Source organism: Ochotona princeps, chromosome 6, assembly GCF_030435755.1.
Source record: "Ochotona princeps isolate mOchPri1 chromosome 6, mOchPri1.hap1, whole genome shotgun sequence".
NCBI classification, from domain to species: domain Eukaryota; kingdom Metazoa; phylum Chordata; class Mammalia; order Lagomorpha; family Ochotonidae; genus Ochotona; species Ochotona princeps.
Window position 1 is genome coordinate 45961958 of NC_080837.1, and position 17300 is coordinate 45979257.

The 17300-nt window shown below is 44.0% G+C and overlaps 3 gene segments (V, D, J or C); all 3 read left to right on the forward strand.

Annotated features, from left to right (window-relative positions):
• Positions 1-1251: 1251 nt before the first annotated feature.
• On the forward strand, positions 1252-2197 carry LOC131480579 (T cell receptor alpha variable 4-like). The segment is given in 2 exon segments: positions 1252-1339; positions 1815-2197. Coding segments are annotated over 2 exon segments (336 nt in total).
• A 7015-nt stretch (positions 2198-9212) lies between these two features.
• Positions 9213-10299, forward strand: LOC131480573 (T cell receptor alpha variable 5-like). The segment is given in 2 exon segments: positions 9213-9376; positions 9540-10299. Coding segments are annotated over 2 exon segments (396 nt in total).
• A 3525-nt stretch (positions 10300-13824) lies between these two features.
• LOC131480563 (T cell receptor alpha variable 5-like) lies at positions 13825-15893 on the forward strand. The segment is given in 2 exon segments: positions 13825-13976; positions 14496-15893. Coding segments are annotated over 2 exon segments (579 nt in total).
• The last annotated feature ends 1407 nt before the right edge of the window (positions 15894-17300 follow it).

Genomic DNA, 17300 nt, shown 5'->3' on the forward strand with positions numbered 1-17300 from the left:
GACTCTATTAGTATTCATTGATTTTTGCACAGGAAAATGGAAATACTCCTCAGAAAACTTTTCACAATCTTAGATGTGTAAGAGGCTCTTTTCAAACATTTACAGTTTTTCCATTCTGGTATTGCATAAATAAGGAACTCAAACATCACCTTGCTGTTCCAATATTAAAGTGAGCACCTTGCATGTTTGGATGACAGCATTTGGCTGACCCAGTTAACATCTTGTTGTTTTTGGGAAATGGCTGTTTTTCATGCGTAGCTGTGTTATTTATTTATTTATTGGGGCTTAAAAAAAAGCTTTGTGTTACTGTTACAGAGTTCCCACTGCATTGTTAAAAAATTATATGTATTTTTCAAAATCACATCAACAATCCTATGCAACTGCTTTGTTGAGCCCACAGTACTCTACATGTGATTCAGATGAGAATGCAGCAAAGGGAAGGAGCAATATTTGTCAGTCAACTAAATGTCATGGGCTGCCTTTGAAATGATGAGTTTGGTGGCCAGTTTCCAGATGAGGAAACTGAGGCACTGAGGGGCACCCAAAGTCGTGAAGTGGCAGAGCTGAGGTCTGGACTTGGGTTTCTGTGATTCTGAACTCTACCTTTTCTTCTCACTTCAATTCTTTCTGGATTAGGTGAATGATTCTACAGCAAATGTGTCAGTGGGCACTAATGAGGGTCAGCTTCCCCATTTAACAGCTGTTACATGGGGAGATGCTGATGGTAGATGCTGGCTCAGTGGAGTCCTAAAGGACAGCAGGTGCTGGGACATTGGAAGGTCTAGTTCAGAAAACCTTCCCTGCTCTCTTTTGACCTGAAAGCAGGACTCTGGCTTATTGTGGCAATTTAAGGATCCATTGAGCATTTCAAAGCATGCAGTTCTGGGTCAGAATGCTTATCACTATACATGCTCATGCATCCATGAGTGTCACACTGACTGAACAGGTTACCATTTTCTGGGGCTGTGCGAAGTGGGCAGAGCAGGAACCTCTCCCAGGTCTGCCTCATTTCAGCCAAATCTCGAGAGGGTTAGAGCTCAATGAAGACTCAAAGCGATTCTGAAGTGGCTGTGTTCTGCCAGCTTTTGTTCTGCTTCCTGGTGGTGCAGCTGAGCTTGGAGCAGCAGGACCCCTGCGAAGAGCTGCACCTAGCCATTGGCTGTTCTGGGGACAGTCCCAGAGTGGCAGGTGCTAGGGTGCTGTGGTGGTTGCTGCTGCTTCCTCACTGGCTTCAGTCCCAGACTAGAAGTGGACTCAGAAAGCAGGCCTGGAGCCTGGGCTCAAATCTACATCTTGACTATGAGAGAACTGACAAGAGTGACTGTGCTCCTGGTCTTGGGTGAGTTACTTTCAGACTCCGAGGATGAAGGCTTGAGGATGCTCGACAGGGGACCTGCATCCTTGCCTACCAGCAGTTGCTTTTTTTTTTTTTTTAATCTAGAAGGTTCAGAGAGAGCTTGGGTGTTTTTGTTTTCTCAGGCAGCTTCTAAGCCTCTGTGTGAGCTGTGTCTCAGGCTATTTAAGATGTTCTGCATCACAGCCTCATGGGTTCTTTCCCCAGGAGAGATAAAACAGATTTTCCACATGTATGTGTGTGTGTGTGTGTGTGTGTGTGTGCTGGGTCTGCCTTAGAATAAACAAATTCAAAGTACATATGTCCTGAGGCACATATAAGAAGGAATTGTTTAAGTATATGGATGGAGGGAGGCATAGGGGTGTATTTGATTGTGGCAGACAGCCTGGGGTTGCAGGATGGGCCCTTCCAGTTTGTCCTGATTTTAGGATCAACACTAGCATTGTGTTTACTCCCACAGGCACTGTGAGCCTTGCGAGGACCACCCAGACAACCTCTACGGAGGCATTTGAAGGACAAAATGTGAACATTTCCTGTAGCCACCCTGACATTGCCACAAATGAGTATATCTTCTGGTATCAGCAATTTCCCAACCAGGGACCACAGTTTCTTATTCAAGCATATAAGGTAGAAGTGGAACATGAAGCGACATCTCTGTTCATTGCTGCCGACAGAAAGTCTAGCACCCTGGGCCTGTCCCGACTTTCCCTGAAGGACACCGCTGTGTACTACTGCACTGTGGGTGGCACACAGTGATGCACAGTGGTTTGTACCTGTGCAGTATCCTTCCTGTGGTGGGCCAGGGCTCACAGCCTGGAAGAAACCTAAAAGCAATGACTTCTATGGCTTCTATGACTTTCATTTTATCGTTTCATCTTTAGATTATACTAGAAAATTTTTGAATTCTATTGCTATCTTAAAAATATTTCTCAGATGATGTAAAAATATTTAGTAATTTGAAAGCAGAGTTACACAGAGAGAGGGAGAGTCAGAGATCTTCTGTTACTTTACTCCCCAGATGGCCACAATGACCAGGTTTGGACCAGGTGGAATCCAGGATCCAAGAATGTCTTCTAGGAGTCCCAGTGGGGACCAAGCACTTGGACCATCATTTGCTGCTTTTCCCAGGTTAATAGCAGGAAGCCGGATTGGAAGTGGAACAGCACTGGTGCCAGTATGGGGTGTTGGTGTTCAGGTTGTGGCTTTAGCTGTCTCGTCACAATGCTGATGCCATTTGGATTGGATTTATTTTTAAGTAAATATGTATGTGTCCTAAAATTTGGAAAGTATGGAAGGACATGGAATGCACTGCTTTCGTCTATCATTGTTTCTGACTTCCCGGTTATTCAAAAGAGGATGATCTCTGGGGTTTTGCTCTTGCAGCTCATGGGAGTTCCTCTGTCTCTGTGATTAGATAGATGTATGTGTGCACAAAACATACTTGCTATGCATTCTTCACATCCACACCAATAGGTAATGTAGCCAAGATACACCTGAGTTTTGACAAAATAAGCCCCAAATGTCAGCGTGTCATTTATCGTCCCATGCATGTTTGAACATTTCCTTACCATTTCTATCTCTACTAGCTGGTTTTCACTCCTTCTTCCTCGCCACCCCTCTTGCCCGATTGTGGATTAAGTAGGAGGGAGAACAGAGGTAATGTAGAGAAGGAGCTGGGTAGAGATTTTGATTCCCGATTGACCTTGTTGACTCTATCTGCGACACTGAGCCATCATTCAGGACTCCCTGGCGGGAAGTGGGAGTGCAATGCTTGAGTGATCATTGTTGCCTGGTTACTGACAAGCTGGCCTCAGGAGCTGGATCCAGGGATTAGCTCAGGCACTCCGACCAGGAACAGGGGAACCTTTAATTGCGAGGCCTGCTCCAGCTTTCCTTTTCTTGTGTTGGCAACATCTTTGTGCTTTGTATTTTAGCTGTCATGATGCTCCATTCTGGTTCTGTCCAGTTTCATTCCCCAAACTAAGCCTGGGTTAATCCTTATTTCCAGGCCCTTGAAATGATTTTGGTGCTTGCAGTGGAGTGTGTTAGAGTGACTGAGACCTTTGTGCTTGTCCAGTCCTCTTTTCTGAATAGTCTGTTAGTTTCTCCATCTATTTATGCCTGTGATGAACTGTAGGGACCATGAGGGTCACCGTCTTGCCCACTAAGGAAGGAGGAAATGCCCAAACAACTGCAAATCATATCTCATCTCTAAAATCATAAGAACCACAAAAACTGTGCCTCTGTGGATGGTATGACTAGGTGTGGCTACAGATGGTTCCAGGAGAGAGGGAGCTACTCAGCCCCCTCCTTTCTGAATCCCTCCCTAGTGATTTCTGAAATGGCACAACCCTGAGTGAAAGAGCCCCGATCCCAGCCCCCTGGTCCCCAGGAGATCTGGATTGCAGCTGGACTGGGAGTGGGGCTCCTTGTGCTGCTGCTGTGGTTGGGCAGGTCTCCCCGACACAGCAGCTATGCGGCAGGTGAGTGGGAGTCCAGGTCTGGACCCAGTCACCCCTCTGATCTTCCTTCAGGGTCTCTCTGCTCCATGCCATCCCCACTTAGGGACTCTGGCTTCTCCAGGTGCACAGGGTGGAAAGAACCTGCTCTTAGGTATACAAAGTGTTGCAGCCAGATTTTTAAAAATTAATTTTATTTGAAAAGCAGAAATAGAGAGAAAGGAGAGATAGAGGGAGATCCTCCAACGGCTGGTTCACTCCTTATGTGGCCATAACAGCCATAGCTGAGCTGATCCGAAGCCAGGTGCCTCTTCTGGATCTCCCACATGGATTCAGGGGCCTAAGGTCCAAGGGCATCTTCTGCTTTATTTGCAGGCTATAAGCAGGGATTGAATTGGAAATGGAACAGCCAGGACACGAAGTGGTGCCTATGTGGGATGCCAGCGCTTACAGCTGAAAGATTAGCCTACCATGCTAGGATGCTGGCCCAAGAGGCTGGATTTAGGAACAGGGATACCCCCTCCCACTGAGAAAGCCTTAACTGTGGGGTTTTGGTGACCAGGTGCTACTGGAGGATTCTTAGGATATTCCATGCTCTGTGAGGACATGTGTGGCAGTGGACACTCAACTGCTTAGCTCCTGTGCAGACAGGTCTCTCCTAGCTCTTCTAAGAGTCAAAAATTCTTGAGAAAAAGTCACTTCATGAGATCAGAGAACTGTCTGTCATGGACTGGGAACTGCATCTGCTCCACGTATCGCTGCAAAGGGGATGGTGTCAGGTCAAGTTTTGGGTGGAGATGGCCCTGCCACCTGCGACCAAACAGGCAGGGATGGGTGGGTGCAGCTATGACCTGCGGTGTCGACTTAAATCCATGAGGGGGCGTTTTAAGTCTTGGGCTCTAGAGCTTGTCTTCAGGTCCCAGATGCTGGGTTGTGAGTCATAACTTTAAAAAATGGATAGGGGAAAAAATGAAAGGGAAAAATGAAGGTTAACTCCAGCTACGGCAAGGAGCGGAAGAGTGCATGATCATGTCAATCAGTGAGCACGCAGAGAGACTTTTCAACTGCTTGCTGCTGTTCTTTTCTGAACTCTGCCGTTTTAGCTTCATCTCCAAAAATGCCAAAGTTGAGATCTGCGTTTGACCACCGATGGCTCAATGCGGAACACAGTCCTCGAGTCACACTGAGGTTAGGAGTCTGTATCTGTGTCTCTCTCCTCTCTTTAGATTCAACTATAAAACATATATTTCTTTATCCATATCCTAGGTTTGATAACTAGAAGTGCTTGAAATGAGCTTCTGTGCTACCCCTCTAGACATTTCTTCAATATTCTGGTGAAATTCTTGTCCATAACAACACTGTGGAAAAGGGAAGAAGAAATGGTGAAATAAGGAACAGAAAGGGGAAAGAGGAGAAAAGGAAGAGGAATAAGAAAAGATTGCAGGAAGAGAAAAGATGAAGCACTTGGTGTGAATCGCAAAAAAAAGTCTGACCTTTCCTTGTAATCACAGAATAGAGGTAGCATGTGGCTCGGTGGAGGGCATGCGTGGTGCTAGGAGGGAACGGGGTGAGACCAGGGTGAGTGTCTTTCAGAAGTCCTATTTCCTTTTTCTCCAGCCAGGTCTTATTGTAGGTACAAGTTCATGTGTAAACATAGGCACATTTACCAGTTAATAAAATCATTCAAATCTCTCTTGTTTGTAGACACATTTTGAAAAACACAACTAATAAATAATGTACCATGAAACTGTATTCCTTTGTTGGACATGTCATATAAACAACATGAATTTTGCAGTTCTTTGTTCAACAGCATGTCCTGCTTAGAGACTGTGACTCATGAATGCAGTGACCCAGGGGAAGGCCTGGATTGTGTCCTTGCTATGCTCTCACTCTTCTTACCTTCCATGCAAGTCTCCAGATTCCTTGCCTAAGCCATTCTCAGAAAAAAGACTTTGAGGGTTGGAGGTAGTACCTCTTCCTGCTCCTACCTCCCCACAAACCTAAATCCGCCTTCCTTCTTCAACACACACACACACACACACACACACACACACACACACCACATCCACCTGCTTTTTCTCTTCACAGCAGAATTTCCTGTGTGAGTGTGATTGGTTCTTGGGGAATCTATTGATTGTAAGAAGAAGTTTGTCTAAACCCAAGATTTAGTACTCCTCACAGCTGGCAGTCAGCAGGCAAACAGCCATGAAAAGGAGACTTGGAACTCTTTTGGGACTTCTGTGGATCCAGGTTTGCTGTGAGTTCGGGCCACCCCACTTGGGGATTTGCACAGCTGATGGTGGGAGGGAACGAAGTGAGAGCTGACGTGGGTTTTCTGCACTGTCTTCCCCTCTCATGTGTGCTTCCTGGGACATGTTACTCTTTGGAAGCCGTGTCTCATTCCCCTATGACATGCTCTGTGTTTTCTTTCTCTACCCATGCAGGGGTGAGGGGGATGCAGGTGGAGCAGAGTCCTTCAGCTCTGAATGTCCAGAAGGGAGCCAACTCTACCCTGCGCTGCAGTTTTTCTGTCACTGTGACAAGCATTCAGTGGTTCCGACAGCATCCTGGGGGTGGCCTGGCCAGTCTACTTTTTCTGACTTCAGAAACGAAAGAGAATGGAAGGTTCAAGTCAGTGATTAACTTCAGGGAGCGCTACAGCAGCCTCCACATCGCAGCTTCCCAGCTGGCTGACTCAGGCACCTACCTCTGTGCAGCGGATGCACAGTGCTCCCAGGTCACCTGCTGCTTGCACCCAAACTGCAGCTGAGCCTGCAGCCTCAGCCTCTGCCATGCAGAGGATTGCACAGCAGCACTGCACGGCATGGGGTTTCCTCATGTATGCTGGCAATGTTTTACCTGCTTCCCTTCTATGAGGATAAGTGCAGAATGTTGACACAAGTACTCAGTGTTTCTAGAAATACGGAAGGTGTCAAGTCCATGTGCAAGTAGCCTGTGGAGGAGTCCAACTCAAGGTCAATGGTAGAATGTCAATGAGACTGGCCTTGAGTAGACGACTATGGAGAGACATTGTATGAAGTTGCTGCTGGGATAACTTACCTGTTAATACCAGTGTATAGATGAATTTTTAAGGAAGGTGAAAATCCATGTTTGTATTTATGACCTTTAGTGCAACATAGTTCTGAAAAAATAATAGCAAGGTAGCTAATGTTTAGTGGACACATACATGCGATGAGCACAGTACAAACTCCTTGGTGTGATTTAATTTGCACAACATGTAATTGGGTGGAAACTGTGGTATCTTTATTTTTTTTCTTTCTTTTTTAGGACAAAGCAAAAAAGCTCACAGAAGTTATGTAATTTCTCAAGGCCAAATTACTAAATGTCACATACAGTATTGAAAAGTAAGAGCTTGTATTTCTTAAAGTTTTCTTTTCTTTTTAAGATTTTTTTTATTGGAAAGTCAGATATACAGAGAGGAGGAGAGACAGAGAGGAAGATCTTCCTTCCATTGAATCACTCCCCAAGTGGCTGCAATGCCCAGAGCTGTGCCGGTCCAAAGCCAGAAGTCAGGAGCTTCCTCTGGTTCTCCCATGCTGGTTCAGGCTTCCAAGGCTTTCTCGACTACTTTCCCAGGCCACAAACAGGAAGCTGGATGGGAAGCGGGTGGCTGTGATTAGAACTGGCGCCCATATGGGATTCCGGAGTGTGCAAGGCAAGGACTTTAGCTGCTAGGCAATCCTGCCGAGCCCTTAAAGTTTTTTATTTTATTTGTATTTGAAAGGTAGAGGGCAGAGTTACAGAGAGAAAGAGAGAGAGAGAGAGAGAGAGAGAGAGAGAGAGAGAGAGAGAGAAAATGTTTCATCTGTTGATTCACTCCCAATATGACCACAATAGTCAGATCTAGACCCCATTAAAGCCAGGAGCTTCTTCAAGGTCTCCCACATAGATTGAGTGGTGCTAGGTCTTGAGCCATTTCTCAGCTTATTTCCCAGGACATAAGCAGGGTGCTGGATTGGAAGAGGAGTAGCTGGGGTGAACTGGGACCCTATGGCATGCTGGTCCTCAGGTAGCGGCTTAGCTTACTATGCCAGAACACTAGCCCCGGAGCTCATGTTTTTACATCATTAATCTTTGCACTCTATTGTTTTTTTTAAAAACTTATTTATTTGAAAGGAGAATTGAAGGAAGAAGATTACAGAGAGAGAAAAAGAGAGATTTACCTTTCATATGCTGGTTTACTCCTCAAATGGCCACAATGACGAGGACTGGGTCAGGTTGAAATCAAGAACCAGTAGCTTCTTCTGGGTCTGCAGTGTGGGCTCAGGGGCCCACATGCTGAGCCATCCTCTACTGCTTTCTCAGGCATGTTGTCAGGGAGCTGGATTAGAAGTGGAACAGCGGGGACTTCAGCAGGTACCCGTATGAGCTGCTGGCACATCAGGCATCATGTTAACCAGCTACTCTACCATGCCAGTCCCAATAATGCTTCCTGCTTCTTAGCCCCCACAGACACGTTGTTTATGGTGATACAGCTGCAGAATGGTTTCATAACAGACAATGAATGAAAAACAATTTGAAAGTGATTAATTCATTTATTTAAATCACAGAACCACACACACAGCACAAGAAAGACGGGCTGATCTTCCATATACTGGTTCAGTCTTCAAGTGGCTCTAATGGCTGGGGCTCGGTCCGTCTTAACCTGGGAGGCAGGAACCTCTAACAAGTCTCCCATGTGGGTAGCAAGTGCCCAGGTACCAGGTCATCCTCTGCTGCTTTCCCAGGCACCCTAGCAAGGAGCTGAATCAGATGTCTGTATTCCAATTTGGAATGCATGGGCTTCTTTACTTGCTTACTCTAATTGCAGCTTCTTGCTTATGCACACCCTATAGCTTCAAATTCACTTAAAGGGGGCCAGTGTTGTGGAGTGATGGCTTAAGTCACTGCCTGGAATACTAGCATCCCATATGGGCACCTGTAGCTCCACTTCTGATCCAGCTCCCTCCTAGTGCACATGGGAAAGCAACACCCAGAACCTACGCGGGAGATCTGGGTGAGTCTCCTGCTCCTGGCTTTGGCCTGGCCCAGCCCTGGTCTTTCTCTGTCTGTCTCTTTCTCTGTAGCTCTACCTTACAAAACAAATAAATCTTAGAAAATTAAAGCATGTTTAGAGATGATGAAGTACAATTTTGAACCCATATGAAATTAATTGTGTTTGCATGATGCTAATGTTTATCCTTCAGATTTGAAGATAAGCTTGGATCTTTGTTTTTGATTTGTTGTTGGTTTGTGTCAGCTCCCCATAGATCAAAGCTGGTGGAGGATCTGGTAGGTGGTTTAACAGTTGGGAATCTGACCACAAGAGGGCAGAGCGTCTCTGTTGATGCATGACAGAACAGGCTTTTTGTGGTCGATTTCTTCTGGAGCAGGCTCATAGCAGAAGCAGACGCCTGGGCAGTTTAAGAAACCTCTGCGCTTTGAAAAGAAGGAGGGGACAACTCCTGAGAGTCCTAGCTCGCCTGTCTGCAGGTGCCGCTGGGCAGATCCATGAGGACGCTTGCTGGACGTTTGCTTCTGTTCCTGTGGCTGCAGCTGCACTGTGAGTTGGGAGCATGGGAGGAGCAGGGGGCTTAGGAAACGTCTGTTAGAAGGTCCAGGATGGGACTGACCTCTTCCAATTACTTGAAATCTTTGTAGAAAAACAATGCAAATACCGGGGAGTGATGATCTGACGAGTGTGTCTGACTTCTGCCTTTGCACAGGTGTGAGTGGAGGAGAGCAGGTGGAGCAGAGTCCTGCTTTCCTGAGTGTTCAGGAGGGAGACGACTGTGTCATCAACTGCACTTACACAGACAGTACCACCACCTACTTACACTGGTATAAGCAGGAACCTGGAGAAGGTCCCCAGTTCCTTGTAAGTATTATTTCTGCTCAGGACAAGAAAGAAGACCAAAGATTCACTGTCCTGATGAACAAGAAGGACAAGCATGGCTCCCTGCACATCTCAGCTGCCCATCCTGTAGACTCAGCCACCTACTTCTGTGCAGCAAGTGCACAGTGTTCCCCCTGCACCTGCAGCCTGTACCCAAACCTGCAGTGGGGCTGAAGACAGGCTCATCTCTGCTTGTGCTTTGAGTTATGGATTGTTCTATGTTTGATTGCTAATATGTGGACATGCTAAGCCATCTTTTATGAAAGTCAGCTTGTAAATGCGTCATCAATTGTTAGAACATTGTGAATGAACACCCCCCTTTTTTGGGAGTTAGTAATCTTTGGTTAGAGCAAAAGGCTTCAGGGTTGAACTTACTGTTGCAATTCAGAATTGTCCTTTCCTGGGGACATCCTAAGGTCCATTTCAGAGACATTCTTCTTAGTGGTGAGCTGTCTTTTCATAATACTACTTATGGAATTCTTCTGATTATGGAATTATTAACTGCACCATATGTGAAATCAGCGAAATGTAACAAATTAAATTGTCTTGTAATCTTTCATACAAAGAAATCTTGACTAATATTTAGTAGTCTCGCTTAATTAAAATATAATTAAATTGAGATCATACACACCAGTATTTTGTCTTACTTCCACTTAATAGCATATCCCATTTTGCCCATTTTTCATTTGCTGAATCTTTTAAAAAACATTCATTTGAAAGACAGAATTAGAGAAAGAGAAAGGAGAGAGAGAGAGGATATTCCATCTGCTGGTTGAGTCCTCAAATGGCCTCATCTGTTGGGCTGGGCTAAACTGAAGCCAGGAGCCAAAAGTTTTGCTGGGTCTCCTATGTGGGTGACAAGAGCCCAAGGATTTGGACCATCTTAGGTTGCTATGCTGGTACATTAGCAGAGAGTTGGACCAGAAGTGGAGCATCTGGGACTTGAACCAGAACCCATATGATATGGCAGTATTGCAAGAGACTGTCTAACTCGTTATGTCACATACTGAACCTCTTCTTTCCTCTTCTCTTCTTATGTTGTTGGGTTTTCTTTTTTTGTTGTTGTTGTTTATAGTTCAATCTTTTATAAAAATATTTATTGATTTAATTGAAAGGCATGGTGAGAGAGAGAGAGAGAGAGAGACAGACAAACAGACATTGTTAATCAACTGGTTCCCTCCCCAAACGGTCTCACCAGCCAAAGCTGGGTAGACCAAGCTGGAAGCCAGAAGTCTACCCCTATGTGAAACATGAGTGGCAGGAGCCCTAGTTCTTGGGTCATAGGCCCTGCTTTCCTAGCCACAGTATCAGGGAGTTGGATCAGAAAGGGAGCAATTAGCATTCCAGCTGACACTCTGATATGGGATGCAGGTCACAAGCAGTGGCTCAAGCTGTTGTACCACAATGCCAGCAGCTTGAGGAATCTTAAAACCTGACCTGATTCAATGCCATGGTATAGTATGTTAAGCCTTTGCCTGCAGTACTGGCATCCTATATACGTGTTGGTTTGACCTCACTTCTAATCCAGCTCCCTGGAAGAACAACAGAGGACAGCCCAAGCACTTGGGCCCATGTGCCCATGTTCGAGAGGCAGTGGAAGCTGTGGTTTCAGTCTGACCCAGCTCCAGCTGTTGAATCCATTTGGGGAATGAATAGGTGGGATAAAGAGCTCTCTCTGTCTCTCTCTCTCTCTCTCCTTCTCTCTGTAAATCTGCCTTCCAAAGGAAAAAAAAATTTTAAATCACTGATCTTCACTGGTTTTGTGTGTCATTGCTATGTTACTTCTGCAAGCACTATCTTGTATTTGTGGTGAAAAACCATATTTTCCTGGTCTCAGTTGTTAATTTCAATCTTTTCCTACATTTTTAATGCATAAGATTTAAAAATTTTCCTGCTATAGGAACTATTTATTTATATTTAAATAATATTTTAATATAATAATATATAATATAAAACATAATAAAATAATACAAAATATAATAATATTTTTTATTTTTATTGGAAATTTAGATATACAGAGAGGAGGAGAAACAGAGAGGAAGATCTTCCATCTGCTGATTCACTCCTCAAGTGGCTGCAATGGCTGGAGCTGTGCCGATCCGAAGCCAGGAGCCAGGAGCCTCTTCCAGATCTCCCACGTGGGTGCAGGGTCCCAAGGCTTTGGCTGTCCTAAACTGCTTTCTCAGGCCACAAGCAGGGAGCTGAATGGGGAGTGGGGTTGTCAGGATTAGAACCGGTGCCCATATGGGATCCCAGTAAACACTTCAGCGCTAGGCTACCCCACTGAGCTCAGAGCAATTTATTTCATTAGTCATGTGTCCTCTCTTCAGTTGTCTTTCCGTTTTTGAGGGCTGCATGTTCTTAGGGGTCCCATACTTCTTCCTCTGTGTGTGTGTGTGTGTGTGTGTATCAAACAGGTAGGATAAAGTCTCTTTGAGCACTAATGATAATGGGTTTCTTAGAAATTCCCCAGCTGCATTCAAAGCTGTTGGGGTTTAGTGGAAGCATTTGTGAAGCCCAAGGCTAGGATGCATGGTGCTATGGGAGTGTGTATTGACACATAGGAGTGTGTGTTGACACGCCAGCTGGAGCACCCCCTGGAGAGCCTCCCATGGCTATCTGGTTCTGGGCCTCAGTAGTTCTCACACTTCTATCTCCTTATGTTACTGCGTCACTGTCACAGTGAGAGAATTTTCTGACTAGGATTATTGGTGTGGTTTGCTAAGAATGACAGGGGTGCTATCTGGCATCCTTTCAATATGTAGTATACAAGCAAGTCATTTTGCTTCTGAGAAAAACACTTTAGTAGAAAACCAGATGCTGACTTTCTGAAATGTCTTGTAGATGTTACCCTTATGTGACTTCATTCTTGTGATTTTTAGTGTTATTATTAAATTACAGTTTCATACAATAAAAAATGTGTGTATCTTAGGTATCCTAAATGTGTTCTGTTATGTAGACATATGAAAAATATGCAGGCTCTCTAGCTATCAGGGAAATAGAAATAAAAATCACATTGAGATTCTACCTAACTCCAGTGAGATTGGCTTCATTTAGAAATCAACTAACAACAACTATTGACATGGATGTGGGGAGAAAGGTACCCTCTTTCACTGTTGGTGAGAGTGTAGGCTAATACTGCCACTATGGAAGTCATATGAAGAATGCTAAAAGAACTGAAAATCGATCTACTGTAGGACCCAGCTATCCTACTTTTGGGAATATATCCAAAGGAAGTGACATCTGCATGTGAACAAGGCCTGTAATTACAATGCCTGTAATCCTGTATTTATAGCAGTGCAATCTGCAATATCAAGGACATGGAAACAACCCCAATTCCCACTGAAAGAGGATTGGATAAAGAAACTGTTGCACATCTACTCTGTGGAATAGCACTCAGCCATTAAAAAGAATGAAATTCTATCATTTACAACAAAATGGTCCCAACTAGAGACCTTGATGTTCAGTGAAATAAACCAATCCCAAAAGGACAAATGTCATATATCATCTCTCTCTGATATAAGACAATCTTCCTGCAAAATACAAGACCAATAGATACATACGTAAAAACACATATAAATATAAATACATGTATAAAATATAATGTATATGAACACATATATTCACTTACAGGAACTGTATAATAGAGACTAACATACCTAGAAGTGAATACATATTGCATTATACAACTCTACTCCTGATATAAGGTTCCCAACGAAATTGTTAAATATATTTTGACAATAAGACATTGGAATTTCTACCATTGTCTAGACCTACAATGTCAGGATGTACTTAGCAGAATGATGGACTTGTGACTGTTGTTGAAGGACTTAAACTATTGTAATAATACGGAGAAGAATGGGGTATTGGGATGGGGAGGGTGGAAGGTGGAATCCTCTGAGCCTAACAAACTCTATCATGAAAACAAAACAAAAACAAACAAAAAAACAAAACAAAACAAAACAAAAACGGAAAAAAAAAAGTCCTGTGTGTGGTTTAGCAATTTGGGATATGACCACAAGGGGGCATAGCGTTCTTGCTCCTGCAGGGCGTGGGACTGATTGTTTGGGGTTGACTTCTGTAACAGCAGGCTCAAGACAGCAGCAGAAGTCTGTGCAAGCAGCTTAAGGAGCCCCTGCGCTTAGGAGGAAAGGAAGAGGAACTGACAGTAGACGTTTTGCTCCTGGCTGGAGACTGCAGGTCCCGATGGGCAGACCTGTGAGGACCCCTGCAGGACTTATCCTCCTGTTATTGTGGCTGCTGCACTGTGAGTTGGAATTTTAGGGGAATATTCATTAGAAATCTGTGTGTGTGGGAAGGAGTGAGGGAGGAGGTGTGGCGCGATAGCCTTGTGTTTAAATCCTGGCCCGCAACCACCTGGATCACATATGGGTGCAGTATGTTTCCCAGCTCCTGCACTTCCCATATAGCTCCCTGTGTGTGGCCTGGGAAGCAGTAGAGATTGCCCCAAAGCCTTGGAACCCTATGCACGTGGGAGACTAGGAGGAAACTCCTGGTTCCCACCTTCTTAAGGGCTGGTCCAGCTGTTGCAGCTGCTTGGGAAGTGAACCAGAGGATGGAAGATGTTTCTGTCTCTCCACTCTGTAATCTGTCTTTCCCAGAAAAATAAATAAATAAATCTTAAAAAAAAAACAAAAAAACAAAAAACCCTGCAGTCTCAGGGGAGACTTGTGTCTTCCAGACTGCCTAACATTACTTTGAGAAATCAGTGTTACCTCCAGGGAATGTGGGCCTGATGATTTTCCTGACTTCTGCCTTTGCACAGGTGTGAGTGGAGGAGAGCAGGTGGAGCAGAGTCCTGCTTTCCTGAGTGTCCAGGAGGGAGAGAGCTGTGTCATCAACTGCACTTACACAAGCAGTGGCTTCTTCTACTTCTATTGGTATAAGCAAGAACCTGGGAAAGGTCTCCAGTTTCTTATAAACATTCTCTCAAATATGGACAAGAAAGAAGACCAAAGACTCACTGTCCTCATGAATGAGAAATCCAAACACTTCTCCCTGCAACTCTCAGCTGCCCATCCTGCAGACTCTGCTGTGTACTTCTGTGCAGCAAAGCACAGCCCTGCACGGGCACCTGCAGCCTCTACCCAAACCCACATGAGGGTTGTTTCAGCTGTTTGGGGGATGAACCAGGAGATTTCCCATACTCTGTCAGTCTCTGTCTCTGCCTCTCTTTTGTTTTCTGAACATTATTCTTGCATTTGCAAAAAAAAGAGCTACAGAGTGGAAGACACAGACACTCACACAGATAAATTTCTATCTGCTGGCTCACCCCCTGATTAGTGCAGTATCGAGGTCTGGACTAGGCTGAAATTGGGAGCAAAAAGCCTCTATTTTAGTTTCCCTCTTGCGCAACAGGAACCATGTTATGGACCTTCACAGGAGCGTCAATGACTCTGAAAGAAGTGGTGTGGTTTGAGCTGAACTGACACTCTGATATGGGATGCCAGTGTTTCACAGAGTGGCTTAACATGCTGCACCACAATGCGGGACCATTGAACCTAATTGTTACATTGCACTATTTTATTTCTCCTGCCATTATCCTCTTGTTTTTGTAATCAAAGGCAGTATTTCTGGGTTCAGATATGACCTTTACATCGATAGCTTGTGCAACGTAGGAAGCAGCAAACAGATATTATAAGAAAAATAGATGTTGACTTTCTAAATGTCTTATAGAGAATTATTGATGTTAACGAAGTTACAATGGCCTTGTCTTACATTGTAATTGTTGCTCTTATTACAGGCAAACAGCATGTATTAATTTGCATATTCTCTTTTTCTTATAAGTGTAATCACAAAGTATTTGTTCTTTTATGTCTTGCTTATCTCCATCTGCAGATTATTCTCATGGTATGGTGTTTTAGCATGTATGAGGTTTTCCTCCTCTTAAAAATGACATTCATTGAATGGCTATATGACTGTCTGTTTATCCACTCACCAGTTGCAGATGGTCAGTGTGTGTGTTTGATCTGAATAGTTTGCTTTGTAAATAGAGATAATATGAGAATTGTACAGATCAAGTGTATTTGACATGCAAAATTGGCCTTAAAGCTGGTTGAATATCTATTCCAATGAGTTTGGTATCAGAACATAGGCATTTTGAGAACTGCTAAATCAAAGCCAAATGGAAAAGCAAGACACTGTCATTATTGGAAATGTAGATAAGCAAGCCCACCACTATTGACCATCAAATCCATGGGTGTGGTGGGATCCACCAAAGAACCATTGAAAAACTTGAGATGGAGGCTGCTGAGATGGCAGAGGAATCCCTAAAGTACATCTCGGTGCTAGAAACTGAAGGATGAGAATAAGCATGGCAAATCCGTGTGGAAATGTGAGGCCCGATCACCTCGCCAAAGCAACTATCAGGGTAAAAAGCACAGGCAAGGATGTGGAGAAAAGGCAGCACTTCACATTAGGGCTGGGAATGCAAATTGCTACAGTCATTATGAAGAACACTGTGAAGGCTCCACCAAAAACTGAAAAACAGATCCTGTATATCGTTCAGGGATCTCAATTCTTAGTACATTTCTGAAGAAAAGAAAATGGGCATATCAAATGGGCACATGAGCCACCACATTTACAACAGCACAATTTACAACAGTCAAGATGTGAAGTCAGCTTAAGGGTTCATCAAGGGATGAATGAATAAAGATCAGTGAAACAGGCACATGATGGAATGTTACTCATTCACAAAGAGAATGAAGTCTTGTCATTTGCAACAAGATGGATGCAAATACAGGACATTATGTTATGTGAAGCAAGAGACATAGAAAAGCAAATATTGCATGTTATAGCCAAGATGTGTTAGCTAAACAAGTCAATTTGAAGGCTTGATGTAATAGCCTAGTGGCTAAAATCCTTGTTTTGCATGTGCTGGGATCCCATATGGGTGCCAGTTTGTGTCTCAATTGCTACACTTTCCATCTAACTACCTGTTTGTGGCCTGGAAAAGCTGTGAAGGATGACCCAAAGCCTTGGGGCCCTGTACTCATGTGGGAGGCCTGGAAGAAGCTCCTGGCTTTCCATCAGCTCAGCTCCGGCCATTGCAACCACTTGGGGAAGTGAACCAGTGGAGAGAAGATTTTTCTTTGTGTCTCTCCTCTCTGTAAATTTGTCTTTCCAATAAAAATATATAAATCTTGCAAAAAAAGTCAACTTGAAGGAAGTATGGATCCAGTATTATTAAAGATTAGAAAGGTAGAAGAGAGGACAGTAGGAAGTTGGACAACAGGTAACAAAACAGAGTCAGAGTGAGTTTTTGTTCCAAAGCACAGTAGGGTAACTGTAGTTCACCATAATGTAATACATATTTTATGTAGAACTAGAAGAAAGATTGTAAAGGCTACAGAGAGAAATAAATATACAAGCTAATTATCTTTTCATCTGTACCTGCTGTACACATGTGTAGAAATCACATTTCCTCCCATAAATATGGACAGTTATGACTGTTAATAAAAACAAAAAGTTTAGAAGTTCAAGTCAGTGCAGGAACAATCCAGCAGTGTTGAGTTAGGATAACTGACTTGGCAATTATCTATGCAGAATGAATGAAGGAGTCATAATTTTA